The 18,229-nt window shown below is 43.1% G+C and overlaps 1 protein-coding gene across 2 annotated transcripts in view; it reads right to left on the minus strand.

Moving 5' to 3' along the window:
• The window catches only part of GAK (cyclin G associated kinase), a 100,847-nt gene that overhangs the window by 13,206 nt on the left and 69,412 nt on the right, over positions 1–18,229 (minus strand). Inside the window, exons 19-24 of one of the 2 annotated variants that reach the window (XM_053297338.1) lie at positions 16,537–16,730; positions 16,246–16,401; positions 14,463–14,948; positions 10,208–10,378; positions 2,841–2,978; positions 439–558 (exon numbers count right to left, since the gene is read on the minus strand). In XM_053297338.1, the coding sequence (XP_053153313.1) occupies positions 439–558; positions 2,841–2,978; positions 10,208–10,378; positions 14,463–14,948; positions 16,246–16,401; positions 16,537–16,730 (1,265 nt within the window). The remainder of the gene's footprint in view (positions 1–438; positions 559–2,840; positions 2,979–10,207; positions 10,379–14,462; positions 14,949–16,245; positions 16,402–16,536; positions 16,731–18,229) is intronic. The other variant, XM_053297339.1, reaches the window with a different exon arrangement.

Below are 18,229 nucleotides of genomic sequence, written 5' to 3' on the forward strand. Positions count from 1 at the left end.
CACACACACCCCCATTACTTCTTAAGTGTGTTCTTTGCCCTTCAGATAACCAAGTCTAGAAATGAGGGTTCCAAATATTTTAGCACGATATTGCTCAGATTCAAGTTACTTATGCATATCTAACCAGGCATGCACATTAGGCTACTGGACAGAGCCGAAATGTCAGACACATTAGATTCAATCATGTCTTCATGTTTGAAGGCGCTTAGAGGTCTATAGGAGCCTTGCACGAAAGTGGTCTTTCCATTTATTCCACCTGATATGTTAAGATGTCCAAGGGGGCTCTTATGAGTGCCTCTGCCTTCTCAAGTGTGGCAGAAGAGTTCTTTCATTTCCATTTTAAATGGCTGCACTTGGATTTGTACATTCTCCACCCTAAATATGCAAGACATAAATACCCTCTCCAAGTTCCCTTCTAATAGTCACTCACACACTTACCTGGAAGGCCAGTTCTCAGGTCAGTAAGGTCAGCGAAAGGGTCAAAGTTCTGCGATTTTGCTTGACTGAAAGAAAGACCTGAGGAGACACTCGCTGGACCTCCTGTTGTAGAGGTTTGGCCTGTGCAGTAGACATACAGCATATTAGTGCAAAGTGTTCCATAAGTAGTGGCAAATACTCTTAAGTTACTATACTTTAAAATTAAAAGAATATATGCATTGATGATATACAAACACATGCTATGTATTACAAAATCATATATGATTGCTTTGCCAATAAAGTGATTCTAACGAAGAGAAGGTTGTTGCATTTTTGTTTTCTTTTATTCTCAGTAATGGCAAATACTCTTAGTTATATCAGAGCTAGACTGGTGACACTTAAAGAATGGAACACAAAACAGTCAAGTTGGCCACATGTAAAATATGGACTGGAGCAGTGAATCAGGATCCCAGTCCATCAACTGCACATTCCTGCTGTATACTTAAACTCCTGCCTAGCTGGATGCAGAGAGTTTGCCTACAAAACTGACATTTATTTCTCAGATTTGTAGACAACCCCAAAACTTCTGCATCTCGGCAGTTTACAACAACCTAAAACAAATTAAAAATGTAAACCTTAAAACCACTGTCAATTTAAAAAGCTTGGGTAAATAAACGTGTCTTTAAAGACTTAAAAAGTTGTCAGAGATGGAGGCTCTTATTTCAGCAGGAAATGCATTCCAGAGTCTCAGGGCATCAACAGAGAAGGCCCGTCCCTGCACAGCCACTAGATAAGCTGGTGGCAACTGTAGACGAACCTCTCTGGATTATCTCAATGGGCGGTGGAGCTTATGGCAAAAATGACGTTATGGCAAAAATGACGTTTACACCCAGGGAGCTTTATAGGTTATAACCAGCATCTTGTATTTTGCCCAGAAACCTATTGGTAGCCAGTGTCACTCTTTTAAGTATAGGAGTAATATGGTCTCTCAGATGACACAGAGATAAACCTGGCAGCTGCATTCTGTACCAACTGCAGTTTCCAGACTATGTACAAAGGCAGCCCCACACAGAGCACACTGCAGTAGTCAATTCTGGAGGTTACCAGCATATGTACCACTGTTCGGAGGTTGTTTGTCACAACAAACAGACGCAGCTGGCGTATCAGCCGAAGCTGATAAAAAGCACCTCTGGTCACCGCATCTGGGTAAGTGTCTCAAGTCTCCTCACTTGAGACACTTCCCAGTTATAACACACTTTGGAATTCCTTCTCATTTTTACTCAGTTATACTACTGGCATTCACATCCATACAAGCCCATTTGTTTCAATGGGACTGGCAGATCAATAACTTCAGACATGGAAGCAGGTGGATCCTATGGTGGCTCAAAGACAAGCCAAACCCACCGGTCCAGGGCCAGTTCAGGTTTCTGTTTTTTAACAAAAAAATATAGCGGACTTACTGCCATTGTGGGGCTTCGGGGGGTGCTTCCATGGGGTGTGTGTGTGTCTCCTGATGTTCCCCCTCCCCCCACCAGCTTCCCCCCGGTCATTTTCAGCCCCTTTTGGGCCTCTCTGTGGTGGCGGTGGCCATTTTGGAGGCTGCCGTGCATGCCCAGTAGCCATCTGCATGGCCAGGGTGACAACCCAGACACACAGATGGTCAATGGGCATGTGTGGTGGCCTCCAAAATGGCCACCGCTCCTGCTAACTTGGCAAAGAGGCACCTTTTAATGTGGTGATTCTCTTTATTTAGGAGGGGGAGAGTAACTGGCCCTATCCACCCCCAGCACAGTACCTCCAGTGACTGTTGCTGGTGTTTCTTTTTAGATTGTGAGCCTTTAGGGGACAGGGTTCCATCATATTTATATGTTTGTTATTTCTCTGTGTAAACCGCCCTGAGCCATTTTTGGAAGGGTGGTATAGAAATTGAATTATTATTATTATTATTATTATTATTATTATTATTAATAATACAGAGAGGCTCGTAATGGGTTGAATACGACCAAGAGCAAGGCCAGCAGGGTGAGGAGGAACATCAGGAGACACGCACCCGTGGTTGTACTCCCCAAAGCCCCACAATGGCGGTAAATCCATTTTTTTGGTAAAAAAATTAAATTCACCCCCCGCTGAGCCTGAACCCGTTCAGACTACAGCGGACCAGGCTCGGCTCTAGTGTGCACAGAACTGGACCAGACCCAGTTCGAGTTCTGTTCTACTTGAACTGAACCGGGTTTTCCGGATTTGTGCATACCCCTATTCAACAGCTTAATACAAAACCAAAACCTCCAAGTAAAACATTTTGAATGCACACATTTGAGTCATTCTACTTATTCAGCAGTTAAGCCTTACAATATTAGTTTGTTACTAGCAGCTTTGCATACTGTTAATAACTGAAGATATAGGAGGACACCCTTGCATAGTACCTTCAAAAGCTGGTTTCTTGGGCTGTGCTGGTGCCACATTGCTAATTGTTGAGGGATCAGCCCAAGAATCCCATCCACCTAAAAGGTCAGGCTGGCTTGCAGAGGAAGTCATTTTAGGCAGGTCTGGTGCCAGGTTTCCTAGAGCAATACAAACCCAAGTCTGTGCATTAGGTAAAAGTGTGTAGAGAACTCTGCATACAAAAACATTTAATACCCTATAGATTAAAGTGTAGCACTGCCCTGGACTTTTAAGAAGTTTTCCTTTAGATGTGAAGATGTTTATAACACTGTTGCTATGAAATCCTATTGACATGTTTTTGGAAAGAGTAACTCCCAAGTATGCTTCCCCACTGCCTGGAAGCCGTTAGTGTCCCTGTTATTAAAAAGTACAATATTTCCATGGAAATATTTCCTATAATTTGTATGCCTCTAGGTGCCAGGCAAGAACTTGGATTTTCTGGAGGGTCAGATGCTCTCTCATCTGTGTTTAGACTGCCAAGGACAAAAACGAAAAGGCGCATCTTAGAAATAGCATCAATGTAACCGAACAGCTGAGTCTTGACAAAAAGCTAATGTGAGGAGCAGTCATCCTTCCAACCAGTTAATTCATTTGAGCTGTAGCAGAGGTGGAGGTCTCCTGCTCCACCTTAGAGAAATTCTTAGAGTAAGTTAACGGAAGGCTTAAGCATGAAGAGAGAAGGGACCAGCATTTGCAGCATGTCAGAGCATCACACACAGTTTTGGTCACTTTCTCAAAATCCCAGGAGGCCTCCTCTTTATCTCAACTAGCAAAGTGTGTTTCAATACACTGCCTGATGGCAAGTTAACATACTTACAACGTACATCAAACCACACTGTAGTTCTGCCTCATTTCTGTTCTAAACAAAAGCTGCCCATAACAGAAAAGATTGCTAAGGGTAGGGAATGATAGAGGATTGTAGAACTATAAATGGTATAAAGAGGATTTTCCCTCCCTCTTGTATGAACAATGAAACTCTGGGTCACCCAATGAAATTGATTTACAGTAGCTTTAGGGTGGACCAAAGAAAAATGCTTCCATTATCTCACACATACAGAAATTACCTTGTGAAATTCACCACCACAAAGTGTAGGAACTCCCTCTAGCTTACATGGCTTTAAAAAAATATGTTATGGAAGATTAGTCTATCAACAGCTATTAGCCATGATGGCTCAATGGGAACTCCATGCTCAGAGGCACTATGCTACTGAACGCCAGTTGCTTGGGACGAACAAAGTATTCCTTCATATCCTGCTTATGTACTTCCCACATAAATCTGCTAGCTGCTGCTTGTCAAAGAAGGAAAAGTGGAGGCTGGGAGCCAGGGAGCCATGGCCGCTTGACAACTAACTGGTAAACTTAAGTTGAAAATAAGAGGACTGAAAGGTCTCTTCCACATTTGAAGACAGGTAGGCAACTTCTAAGACTAACACAGTACTGCAGCCTAGAGGAGGAAAGGTGAACATTCCACATTACACGAGAAGGTTTGCGAAGTATGTGCGACTAGGACATCCTATTAAAGGATAATATTCTTAATAGAGTAGAGCTTGTACATTATACAGAAGTCAGGAGTTTTAACCTATTGTTACCTCGACTCATGAAGAAGCATTTAGTATAATATCTCAAGGTCTTGAATAACCCAGAAGTTTTATTATGCAGAAGATTTATTAGTAGTATGAAAATCTCTCAACTGTTGATTATTGTTAAAATGGGTAGGAGCATACGTTCTTTAGGGAAAAAATATTGCTATATTTTATTTTGTTAGACCTGCATAGTACAATTCTCAGTTAATGTGCCAGTAGATCTCCTGCAAGGTCTTAAAATATCTTTTGACTGCAGGGCCATCTTAATTCGCTAATTACAGACAACCACCAGGATTTCCTGAGAATCAAAATACAGGTTTAAGTATTACATAAGAGTTAAGCCAGTCTATGACCTGCTTCCACGCATGCCGTTTCCTCATTATCCAAAACCTACCATATCGAGCATAATAATTCCATTCAAGAGTTGCCCCTCTGCTTTCAGTGTCTTCTGACCTCTTAGTTTGCTCAGCAGGACTACACACTCGGCAACCAATATTTCTACGACATAGAGCACCAAGGGCCACCAAAGACAAATAACCCTTCAACTCTCTACCATCCCCTCCCTTGGACATGCAATGAGAGCTGGCAGATGCTTACTATTTTGGAACATCTACCTGCTTTCACTTGACATTTAAGGGCGGGAGGCATAGCAAAGACCTCAATCTTATGGCAAGTTAAGAAAAAGAAAACAAGGAGAGGGCCCATGGCTCAGTGATACAACGCATTTAAATACACAAGTTCAGTTCCCAGTGGCATCTCCAGTTAATTCATATTGAGTAGCAGGGTTAGAAAAGACCTCCACCAAAAACCCTGGAGAAGACAAAATTGGACTAGATGGACATGGCTCACTATAACCCCTGCTAACTTGGCAAAAAGGCACCTTTTAACGTGGTGATTCTCTTTATATAGCAGGGAGAGAGTTGCATAGAGCCAGTTATTCTCCCCCTGCTAAATAAAGAGAATCACCACGTTACTCTCTCCCTGCAATGTGTGCATACTTTGGCAGCACAAGTTAGGACTAATCCATTGCCTGGAAAAAAGTTCAGATAACGACTAGTACTTCCATGAACATAAGTTCTAGTCGTGCAAGGGTGGGACGGGGTGACTGTCACCAATTTCCTCCCTGAAAAATCTGTTCTTGAGGGTTCTCCAACCCTCAGGGATATACATACACACATACCGAACAAAAGGGGGAGTTAAATGAAAGTTACCCTTTCTCCCTGTGCAAATGGATCTTCCACTGCAGAAATACTAGCTAGGATCCAACTTTCTATGCACAAGTCTTAAATGATGTGAATTCATCTGAGGAATTCCATACGTTGCCCAGGTCAATTAGAAAATTTTGAAAAAGCCACGGATCACTTCAGTTCCCAAGCAAAACAGCAACATTTATTTCTTATACCATGAAACACATAATCACACCAAGTAAAACCATTTCAGGCATTAATAGTGAGAACATTGCAGGCCTGACACGTTCCCCAGTGCCTAAGTGTGGTGAGCCGTTCTCCACCCCACTGCCATGTTGCATTGAGTGCACCCTTGCAGTAATCTCTCCCCCTCTTCTTTACTTGGTGATAACAGTGGGAACACATTGGTGCTGCCACCCCTTCTCATTCCATCCTGCCTTTCAAAAGACTAAGGGTTAGGGTGTTTCCTATACAAAGTGGTATGAAATGACCCAAAGATACTTCCTGTCACTCTGCAACACCCTCTTTTTTGAAGAGCCAGGGCATTTGCGGGATGAACTAGGAGACAGCAGCAGTTGGCATGCTTTCCTGGGAGTGTGAATGAGCACCACACTTATGTACTCCCTTCCTTCCCTCCCACATCCAGGTGAACTAGAAGTATCCTAGTTTCTTGTAATTGTGCTTCCTATGGCACACAATCACTATAATCGCTAGGCAGAAAGGGTAAATCAATCAATATATTTATTTCAGTCTTTGACTGGCATAAGAGGGGGGGAAATGAAATTAATGGCTATAACATCTGAAGCAAGTAATTCCTTCTATGCCAAAAAAACCTGTGAATATAGTAACTATAGAGTTGGAGGACATAAAAACTATATAATTGCTGTCAAACTAAAATCTACGAAAACCTAGAAAAAACTCTAAAAAGCCATAAGATTAGGACAGTAACTGTAAACTATAATAAAATAAAATATGATAAGAACTATACACTATGCTATCTCAAAAACTAAAAAGTTAAGCTGAAACAGTAAAAGCTGTAAGGCTAAATAAATGAGTGGAAGGCAACGGTACTGGTATGAGCTGTGTCGGGCCTGATTAACCTTTGCTGGTGGTCAGATCCTGATCAGTTTTGCACACTGCCACGCAGAACTGTTTTCTCAGGCTTTTAATTAGAATTTTAATCATTTTAAAAGCTTGTTTTAGTATTTATTTTATTCTATTCTTCTTATTGTCATGCATTTTAATTTGTGACTTTTAAATATTTTAAATTTTGTGTACCGCCTAGAGATTTATGTATCAGGCGGTATAAAAATATGTATCAGGCGGTATAAAAATACACCAACAAACAAACTTGGCAACACTGTGTGTTATCAAAGAGTTACAGTCTGAAAGTAGTAGGGACATGTAGAATTGGCCCGTGTGGCCTGGCAACCTAGTAAGTGGTGGGAGAAAGGGTATTGCAGCTGTCTCTGTAAAATAGGCAATGAAGGAAGACATGCTCAGTGGTTTCAACTTGCTCAGAGTCGCAGGGACACAGATGTTTCAAGAAGGGACTCTTCCTGTATCTTCCATCTAACACAACCAAAGGGAAGGCACCACTGTGAGCCAAGGTGAAGACCATTCTGTGGTTAGGGGCTTCTAGCTGCATAAGATATACAGCAGGTGTTGCTATGTATCTTAGATTTTCAGTGGTAAGGAAGTTTGGGACCCTGCCTATGTCAGTTTGGCACTCTGCATCCATTATATACTATTTAAAGAACGTTCTGGCCTGCTCCTAACCCATGAAAAGTAAGTTAGTTTCCATGTGGATTGGTGGCCATTCTGCAGCATTCGGGGGGCTAGGGCCATTGGAAAGTATGACAGTCTTAACCATTAATTGAGTATGGCCAGCCATACTCTGACTTCCACTTTCACCAGGCCTGCCTCAAGTTGTAGACCACTGTTAAGAGACAATGGTGAATTTGAAATACTGCTCTTAGAAATTTGGACTAGACAAGCTCCAGAGAGAACAAGTTGGAAAAGAGGCCCAGCCGAGTGTCATAGAAGAGATATGCCCGTCACTTAGCTTCAAATAGTTTAATTACCACCTCTTGATAATTAATGGCCACCTCTTGGATGAAAATTTTTTAAGATGACAGCAGTGCTCCTCTGGGAGTTTTGGGCAACACGGCTGCCATGAGCCAAAAGGGTAATTAACTTTCCAGCAGCCCTAGAATCAGGTCGTCTACGAATGATTTACTAGTGGGTGAACAATCCAACGCTTGGTGAATTCTGCTTCACAATGATAGGAAGAGCCGACATCGAAGATAATATTAACATCATAACCCTATGTTTATTCAGTAGTAGACCCACTGTGTTCAATGCGGCTTACCCCCAAGTAAGTGTGCGTAGGGTTATATAAGCATATAGAGGAGCTAAAAACGGGGAATCATGACCCTTTTAGCCAACACTGTTTCTTTATTGTATTTCCAGTGCAAAAATCCACCAAGACTGCACAGGTTAATGTTTACTAGATCTCACACATAGACTGTGAGTGATAATTTTAGAAAGAGACTGCACCTTTACCTAAGGTATGAAACGGATGCTATTTATGTGCCATTAAGCCGTCAGAAAGATCTCTTCCCTATTCCACAAACAGCTATTTATAGGATTTATCAGGGGAGAAACCTGAACAGCAAGTGTGTGCACTTCCTCTAGCACTAGAAAGTTGTTATGAGAAAGGAAGTGCTATTTTAAAACCTATAACACACCATTCTATTTTACACATCCTGTTAATGCCCATATTCAGAGAGAGCTTTTCTATGCCAGGTGATCTAGTACTCCAAACCCATCCATATCCTTTGATGTACAATAACATTCTAATGAAATTTAAAAGGCAAAAGGTTTAACTAGTCATAGCCAGGCCACTCACTGCCATATGAATAATTGCAAATGTTAAATGTGAGCTACTTGCTCCAGTGAGCATGGACTTCTCATTTTTTTTTTTAAAAGGCAGGGAGAATTGCATTTCTCCTATGATAGAAGGGAAAATAAGAGCACTTGCGTGTACAGAAAGCATTTGACCCCAGCCACAGGAAGAGCATTATAGTCTTGCTGGTTTGATTAAAGCCAACCATACATATCAAAACATCACAAATGTCTGCACTCAATTCAACACGGATCTTTCATTTAGAATGCTATAAAGTCACTGACCGAGAACTTTTAAAAGGTGACCATCAACATGCACCAGTCTACAGCAGATTTGTATTTTAATGTTTGTAAAATTCAAACATGTAGATCTCTGAAGCCCTGGAACTGAACTATTTATATATTTCCATTTCCCTTGTATTTTCCAGTTTTAAAGAAGGACCTGCTTTCCACATCACAATTAAAAATGTGCATCACTTGTTCTCTAATTTCTAATCCAGTAGATTATGCATGTTATTAAAAAGCCATTTAGGCTGCTTTATTAAGAATGGACAAGACAGCAGCCGTCTATCTTCCTGTTCAGATGAAATTAAACGAGGGAAATTAATGAGATTAGCTCCTCTCTATAGTGTCAGGCTGTCTGTACAGGATGTTACTATACATACACATTCACACTCCACAGTGGTCAAGAAGGGCACCAGCCTTTAGCAAGAATGTCAAACCAAAAAGAAGTGTGCTCTCATCTCAAAGCTGATATTATGAGCATGCATAGCTAACTGCCAATTGCTATCGTAAATCAGCGACTATAAAAATATGTATACGCCACCCTTCGGGACCAAGTTCTCCTCTCAGGGCAGCTAATAAATTAATACTATAAAATATATAGTCATCATAGAAAGATAAAGTCACACTGTAAAAGCTGGACAGCAGATAAATCAGAAATCCACTTAAGATCAGTCGGTTTAAAAGCCTTGCAGAATAGAAAGATCTTTACAGCCTGCTTTAAAATAAAAAGGGGAGGGCTTGGCGAACTTCTTGGGAAGAGAGTTCCAACGTTGTGGTGCCGCTACTGAAAAAGCCTTACCTAGTACCCTCCAGACAAATGTTAAAGGCAGACCAGGCCACAGGGCTGACTGCCAAGGTCATGGAGACTCATCAAGGAAGTCCTTTAAAGGTAGTGATGGCCAACTTTAAATGGGCCAGGCACAGCCCATTTTATCTGGGCCCCAAGCAGAGCCCAAGCCGTTAGCTTCACACTTGCACCGGACCTGCAGTACACACTTGCACTGCAGAAGTGCATTCCTCCCAGCCCACCAAAAGAGAACACAACAGTTGGCCATCTCTGCATTAAAAGGTATTGAGTTGTTTCTGTGTGGTGCTACTCTTCTTAGAATTCTAGTCATTCTGAAATGCTGTGTGCCCAAGCTAACTCCCCTCGTATCCTGAGAGGGGAGCCACACTGTTAGCTAAATTTCATTGGAAACTAGAAACATGCATCAGTAACACTAGGAAACACAACACCTCTTAAAATAGCAACCCCAACAAGTTGATCCATTAGACACTAAACCATCTTGACTCTTCAAAAGGGAACACGTCACTCAACAGGCCATGCAACGACACTAGGTGGGGGTGGGAAGAAGGAGGAGGAAGCCACGTCAGACACGCACTTACCTAAATTAAGGAAGTCTGTGCTAGAGGAAGGAGGTGGTGCACTGTGTGTGGAAGGAAACAGACCAGATGTAGTTGGTGCATTTGGACTTAGAAAGTCGCCAAAGAGATCGGAACCAGTAAGAGCTGGATTGTCGGGACCGGATGATATTGTGAATGGGTCAAATGGGTCAGCTAAAAACAGAACACATTAAATTACTTGAGAGGCTTCTCAAAGTAAGAAGTTAGTGTCAAAAAATGCAACTGGCACCTCTGTAGGTATGGGGAGTAAGAGGAGATGTCATATGAAACATTAGGACTTCTTTCTGGCACACAGTCAAGAACCTGTTGTCTGACACCCTCCCCCAACTTCAGGGCTTAGATGCTATTACACAAGACAAGGATTTCTGCCAGTCAATCACCGACAAGAAGAACAATGATCTTCTCAGAGATAATTCCTTGGACACTTGCATACATTCAGCCTGCTAAGTCCCCTCGCTCCCTACACGGGAAACAAAAAACCCTCACAACTCCTCAAATTTAAGTCAATCATGTCAGGCAGGCAAGATTTTACCAAAGAGAATCAGGCTGCAAACAGAAATTGCTACCAAGCAGTAAGCAATATAGCACATTTTCTTCCCGTAAGAAGCAACTGAAATTGACTAGTTATACTAAGAGCAATGAAAAAGCCATACTGTACCAGACTGAACAGAAGGCATTGCTGATTTTTCAGAAAGATGAACCAAAAGGGCAACCAAACAAGTCAAGGATGCAGAAAGGCGGCCTCCAGCTGAAAGGGGTTTCACTGACCACTGTCAAGCAGTAGCTAATTGGAGCCGCTCAGAGGACAGTATTTATACTCAGCGGGGAGTGGCATGCGCTGGTCAGCAGGGAGCCTGGCCAACACTCTACCTTGCTACTGCTGCACTCGGGACAAAATCTCATAAGCATCGAGAGCCTGTTCTGCTACTCTCACTCTTAGAGGCAGAGATTCAGTACAGCCAGTTTGGAACTGCACTGCAAGAAGAGAAGATGCCCATTTCAGAAAGCTCCCTCAGCATGCACGGAGCGAGCTCTGCAAGCAGCTACCTAGCCTATGCTCCCCCAATTTGTTTTCATCACATAAGAGTAGGATTTAATAACGAGCAAGTTCCCAGAACCAACCAAAGCTCCCCAATACAATCTATCATCTGTACTCATTTCAACAACTGCAGCACTGTTGCTCTGTGGTGACGTCAATATATTCACAAGCATCGATTCACTTTCCCCAAATGCATCTTTTGCCCTCATATGGAATCGCGCAACGGGTTTGTCGTACGACAAGACCACACTGTTCTTTGCTTCCACCGACACGACGTTTTAAGAGACATTGAAAGTTTATTTTACCAAAAGGTATATTCACCAGATGAGAAAACATGCATGGCTTCTACAACAGAATCCACTATGTACTGGCTCCACCTGAAGGTCATAGCTCTGAACTTGAACAGTCCCCACCCACCCCTTCTTATTTTAACCAATACATGACGTCTAGGCATATTGCCAATCAGATTGTTGCTTCTGCTACAATGAATCATTCAGAATCCAAGCAGCAGACCAGGTTACCAGTTGACCAATAGCCAAATAGCAGGTGGGCTGTGGTAGCGTTTGTGAGCAAGACTGCCAGGTTCCTGGCATTGTCTTTAACATCCCAGTGCTTAGCTGGATTTCCCTTCCAGGCCAGGGGTCTGGACATATGGTTGAGCTCCAACTAATGCAGTTCCATTAGAGAAACTTACTCACAAAAAGTACTTTTTAAACTTTAAAATTAAGCTTACCACACTGTAAAATTGAGTGATTCTACTACCAAGTTATTCAGCAGATTTGCTTTGCCAGTTTTTAGATACCATAATCTTCTGCAGAAGTGAATGGTGATAAGGCTACAGTTCTCAAAATTAAAAAATAATAATTACTTGAATAAGAATTCAAGTTCCTTCCTGGCGCCATCATAATGGTCTTTTAGACAATAAAGGAAGACCTCCCCCTGCCACCGACCCCACACCCAGACTTTAAAAAGTTTTCAAGTTCCTAGTTTTGATGTTTTTAACTTCTTTTTTTAATTTTTATGTGCTTTACTTTCATGTGTTTTGGTTTGGTTTTGTGAGCCACCCAGGGAGCATTTGTTATGAGGCAGCTATAACACCACATCATCATCACCACCACCAGCAATATGTTAATCCTATCTATCTAATGTGACAGCATATTCGCATCTAACTTAATGAAGGAATAGCTAGAGCTGAATTTCCTGCCTCATTGGCTTTTTACTATACCACTTACTCCACTTTTGTGGTACGTGGATGCTTCTGTTCCTAGCTGATGCATTGTCCTGACTCCATGCTTCCGTCCTAAAATACTCTGAACAATGAAGCGTGATCCAACACCACTTGCTTTCTCCAAGATCACAATCAAAGGGACAGATTTATTTACAAGTTGACACAGCTAATTGGTTCACAGTACAGAACTAGCATCATGCTAGTTCCAAGTAATTTGACAGAAACTCAGCTAGCACGAAATATTTCACCCCAAGTTTAGAATGGCTTTGGCATGCGTTGAAGAAAAGACCTGCCCAAGAGCAGTGGTACTGACGACTGCAGCTATGGCACTGACAAGAGGCCTCAGATATTATTATTATTATTACATTTATATCCCGCTCTTCCTCCAAGGAGCCCAGAGCAGTGTACTACATACTTGAGTTTCTCTTTCACAACAACCCTGTGAAGTAGGTTAGGCTGAGAGAGAAGTGACTGGCCCAGAGTCACCCAGCTAGTTTTATGGCTGAATGGAGATTTGAACTCGGGTCTCCCCGGTCCTAGTCCAGCACTCTAACCACTACACCACGCTGGCTCTCGAAGTTCAACCTAGTAACAGTAAGAGGAAATCTGGGACTCACTTGTACCCTCCTTCCTTGGCCTCTACTGTACATAAGGCAGCAGTCTGACCAGAGAGCACTGTTTATCTGAATGTGGAATCTCATAACCCTGTGATTTGCTGCTCCTTGGGATCAGCAAGAGCCAACATACAGATGAGGGTGTTACACTAGGGCTACTCAACTGTGGCCCTCCTACAGATGTTGGCCTCCGACTCCCATCATTCCTGACTATTGGCCACTGTGGCTGGGGACGCTGGGAGATGTAGTCCAAAAACAACTGGAGGGCCACAGTTGAGTAGACCTGCACTAGAGAATAGTCTGAAATTTACCATCCATATGTGATGAAGTGGTCAGAAGAGGGCATGAGTGAGTCTGAGACTCCCTCACTATTATTGCATTTATCTTCTTTCCTGAAAAGGAAATCTGATCAGCCCATTAGAAGCGACGCTGCACAAGCACTACCAAATAAGCAATTTCTCTGTGTAATTGTGAAGGCTCACATGTTGCCATATGTAAGCAAGAATTAAATTTAGCATATTTATGCACCACCCTTCAGTGCTAAAACTCTGAGTGAGGTCTCTGCACTAAAAAAGTACAATACAACTCACTGTTAAAACACTGCAGAGCACAAGACACAGCAGATAAAAACACCAGCAGAACAATAAGAGAACGCAGTTGTTGTAACACACTGCAAAGTCTAGGCAAATAAAAAGTCTTTGGTGCCAAATACATCAAGGTTGGCACCAGGAGAGCTCCTCTGGAGAGGTTAAAATCCCATATACAGGGAACCACAACCAAGCAAGCCCCTTTCCAGCTCACCAGATGCCTAATTTCAGAAGGCCAAGGAATCAGAGGATGGCTCCGATGATCAAGGCTGGGGAATAGCCAACAGTAATATATGTCAGTTGTATACATGCCTCTCTTAAGGATTTCTGTTCAGGGGCTAATAATGCCTCCATGCTGCTTTACAGCTCTTGTGTCTACAAACTAGGGGCACAGGGATCCAGAACATGGAATGAAGCAGATAGCTATGCCAAATGAATGTCACATCCCACTGGCCACTGGAAGCCACACCCAGATGTTCTCCATTTCCCAAGACTGCCAGTACTTTTGTGTAACCATGAAAGCCAGAATGCTACCAATTAAAACAAGAGTGGAAATGGAGAAAACATCTTGATTATGTCATAATCAAGGACATAAGCCACACTGTTACTGAGGCATGAAGATTTTTAGAGGGGGCAGTAGATCTAGCTACACAGTAAAAATGCAGGTATGACCAGCAACAGAAAAGGGAATCCAGTGACAAGAGTGAGACTGACTGTTTTTACTTGGCTTTTCTTAGATCACAAAGAAAGGAAGGCTCCAGTTACACACCTGCAGAAGAGGTGGCTACAGCTGATGGAGAAGCACTCCGGGTATTTGCTGATGGCTGAGGCTGGCTGCTGAAAAAGAAGTCTGCTCCTCCTCCCAAAAGGTCTGCAGTAGCGTCTTCTGTACTCTCTGGTGTGCCACCAACAAAGAGGTCGTTCAGCAAGTCTGCATTGCTAGAGGAACTCTTCATCTCCGAAAGAGGCTGGAGCAGTTCTGGTGGAGCTTCCGAATCCAGTCCAAGCAAATCAACGCTGTCTTCTACAGGAGTCTCTTCCAGCAGAGTAGCTGGAGTTTCAAAGTCAGCTTCAAAAAGAGGCTCACCATCTTCCTTTTCTGGTGTAGGTTTCTCTCTCTCATCAGCTGGTCTGCCATCACTGGGAAATGCAGCAAATTCTTCATCGGAAGGCTCACTCTCATCTCTGTCCTCTATTAGCTCAGGACTCTCTTTGGAAAAGTGGCCCTCTGGTGAAGCTTCAGAATGCTTGCCTTCTGTTCAGCAGAGAGACCACCATTAAACACCATTTTTGGATTATTTACTTTAATGCAGGAATTCCCAACCTGTGGTACTCCAGATGTCGCTGAACTGCAACTCCCATCATTCCACGTCACAATAAATTGTAGCTGGGGATGAGAGGAGTTGTAGTTCAGCAACATCTGGAGTACCACAGGTTGGGAACACCTGCTTTAACAGTTCCATCTCCCAGTCAGTAGCTAGTTTTCTTGGAATGCTATCTTGATAATGGAGCAAGGGGTAAAGGGCCAAGGTCCCAACCCCACCATTCAAACTGGCCTACTGCCATCCTGTTGCCAACCTGGGAGGAAAGGGGCCAGTGACAAATGCAGGGACCAGGCCAATACCCCTTGAGTAGACCCAATATGGCATCGGGCCCTCCAATTGCTGATGCCTAGTTTGTTTAAATGAAACCAGATGCAGTTCCAAGAGCAGGGACCTAACTGAGAGAAGACTACTTTGGAAATTCAGATCCACCCATGTCCAGAGAAGTCTAGAAATGGAACTGAATTGCTTACTAGTTGTACTCATCCAGCAGAGGAAGAGAAAATAATTCTACTTTTTTAGATTCAATGCAAAGTTTTCTTTATATTATACTGCAAATGAACAGTTACTGCTGCAAGTGCCAACACTTCACTGAGGAATGAATGGAGGGGCTCAACCAGGGGGATGTCCAACTGTGGCCCTCCAGCTGCTTTTGGCCTACAAGTCCCATCATCCTAGTCACAGCGGCTAGTTGCTAGGGATGATGGGAGTTGCAGGCCAAAAAGAGCTGGAGGGCTGCAATTGGACAACCCTGGGCTAAACCATTATCATTACAGATTCTCAGCACTGGAACTTTAAGCAGTCATAACAAAGAGTAAACAGTGGCCATAGTGGGTGATGTGAATGCTGTGATGGCAACATTTTGCTGGGTTTGGACAACTTTATCTAATAAAGAACCTTGTCAAGGGTGGGGTAGCAAGACATGCACCATCAGACCACCTCCCAGTCCCCCTGTGTCACAATAGGGCCCTTTGAGATGTGCTCTTACTTGACGGCAGGTCAGAGACAGTGTCCAGCTTTTCTTGACACACAATCCAAATTGCTTCAAGACCGTTTACATGTTTGTAGTACCCACAGCCCTAACCCATGAGCAGTTTTGAAGAGTTCCGGCACGCTGCCATAGAGATGACTATTCTAGCCAAGAGTGAGGAGAGAAGCAAGGCTGGAGCTGTACCACAGGAAGCATAGCAGCAATGCAGGATTTGCCAGATGGCAGCTTGCTTCCCTTACCTTGCCAATCCAGTGTATGGAAGAAGTTTGCCTCAGTGCTGCTGCTCTGCGGAGAGTCTGGCTCCACAGGTGCCCCCTCAGGAGATTGCTCCGGCTCGGATGCTTCCGCTTCATACTGTGCAGTTGATCCTGGCTGTCTAGGTAGTTCAGGCTTACCTATCAGGCGAAAAATTCAAGGCCAAGAAACTTAGAAACATTCAAGCCCGTTGTGAGGCACTTGTGTCGACGCTTCAGAATAAAAACCGACACTTACACAAATGAACCTTCAAGGGCATAAAAAAATCTTTTTACCAAATTTTGATAAGATCTCCTGTTGTTCCTCCCGGTTGGAGAAAAGAATTTTGGGATTTAGCCCCTTGATGTTCAAGTTATCCCATGGGGCTCTCTCAGTGCTAGGTCTGTCCCGAGGCTCCACTTCAACTTCGAGATTCACTTGGAACAAGTCAGGATATTTCTCTTGAATATCACATGCATCCAGATCATACCTGCAGCAACAGTTTGATACATATTAGGAAAAACACAGGTCTCAAAAGGAAAAAAACAAAGGACAATCTACAGGTAAGTTGAAATGTGCGGGCTCTACTGAAATGAAAAGGAGCTGTCACAGACCTTGTACAGAGCAACTTCCCAGGGGACTGTGCTCTTTATAGCCAGTTCCCTAAAAAAATGGTATCACTATGAAATGTAAATCAAACAGTGCAACTGTTTATTGTATAATATTTCTCATGTCCTTTTAGCAATAGCAATAGCACTTACATTTATATACCGCTCTAAAGCCGGAGCTCTCTAAGCGGTTTACAATGATTTAGCATATTGCCCCCCAACATTCTGGGTACTCATTTTACCGACCTCGGAAGGATGGAAGGCTGAGTCAACCTTGAGCCCCTGGTCAGGATCGAACTTGTAACCTTGGAAGGATGGAAGGCTGAGTCAACCTTGAGCCCCTGGTCAGGATCGAACTTGTAACCTTCTGGTTACAGGGCGGCAGTTTTACCACTGTGCCACCAGGGGCTCTTTTAAAAAAGAACACAGAGATTTAACATTAAAAACTTAAACACTAATCAAAGTAACCCACTTTTTGTCATCAAGATGAAGTTAAAACACAAAACAGCGCACATACATACATTCACACATACAGCTTAATTGTATTTAAGGCTAACAGTGATTGTAACAGTACGTCCATACGTGAAAAACCACTATTAAGCCTCAAAAGTTCACTCCAATCTTCCCCAACTAACTCCAATTTGTACCAGAGATCTTTCCTATGGTGCACCGCCGATAACAGCAGTTATGCCACTGAAGCTGTACACCCGAACCCAGACCCGTCCCGAACTGCAGTTAAGCACCTCTGTCTGACAGCAATCACCTCTTAGGAGATTCAGCGCTCCCCCACCACACCCTGTGCTATCCTTGCCTCTCTTCCCTGTTCTGTCCGGCAAAAGTGACGTGTGCTGTGAAATTCAAAGAGAGACAGACACAAACCTCCTACTAATTCTTGCTTCAAGGCGCTGTAAAGTCTTGTTCCCCCGTAAAGTGAAATCAAAAGCAAGCCACACTTCTACAGCTGCAATTCTCTGCACTTTTACTTAATCATTTACTTCTGGGCAGTCCCATTTGTTTACAGCAAGGCAACGGAGCAGTCCAGGGCAGGAGCGAGAACTGTCACTTACTTAAGACGAAGCCCAGTGAACTGAATCATTTACTTCTGAGTCATCCCAGCAAACTGTTCTCAAAACTCAGAAAAACAGCTACTATTTCATGAGGCCCGTGCCCTTCACAGCCACAGCCTGTTTTGGATCTTATCTTGACGTTTCAGGCTTGGGAGGGGGGTCCCCTCTCCAACCACAGATAGGTTAATGTTAGCTGTACGTCTGCAGCGTGAATTTCTGTTAGAGATTTTAACTCCAGTTAGTCCAGTATTGCATTTAATTTGTACCTGTGAACTGACTCCGTAGTTTTCTAGGCTAGGGTTGAAAAACAATGC

Source organism: Hemicordylus capensis, chromosome 2 (assembly GCF_027244095.1).
Source record: "Hemicordylus capensis ecotype Gifberg chromosome 2, rHemCap1.1.pri, whole genome shotgun sequence".
NCBI classification, from domain to species: domain Eukaryota; kingdom Metazoa; phylum Chordata; class Lepidosauria; order Squamata; family Cordylidae; genus Hemicordylus; species Hemicordylus capensis.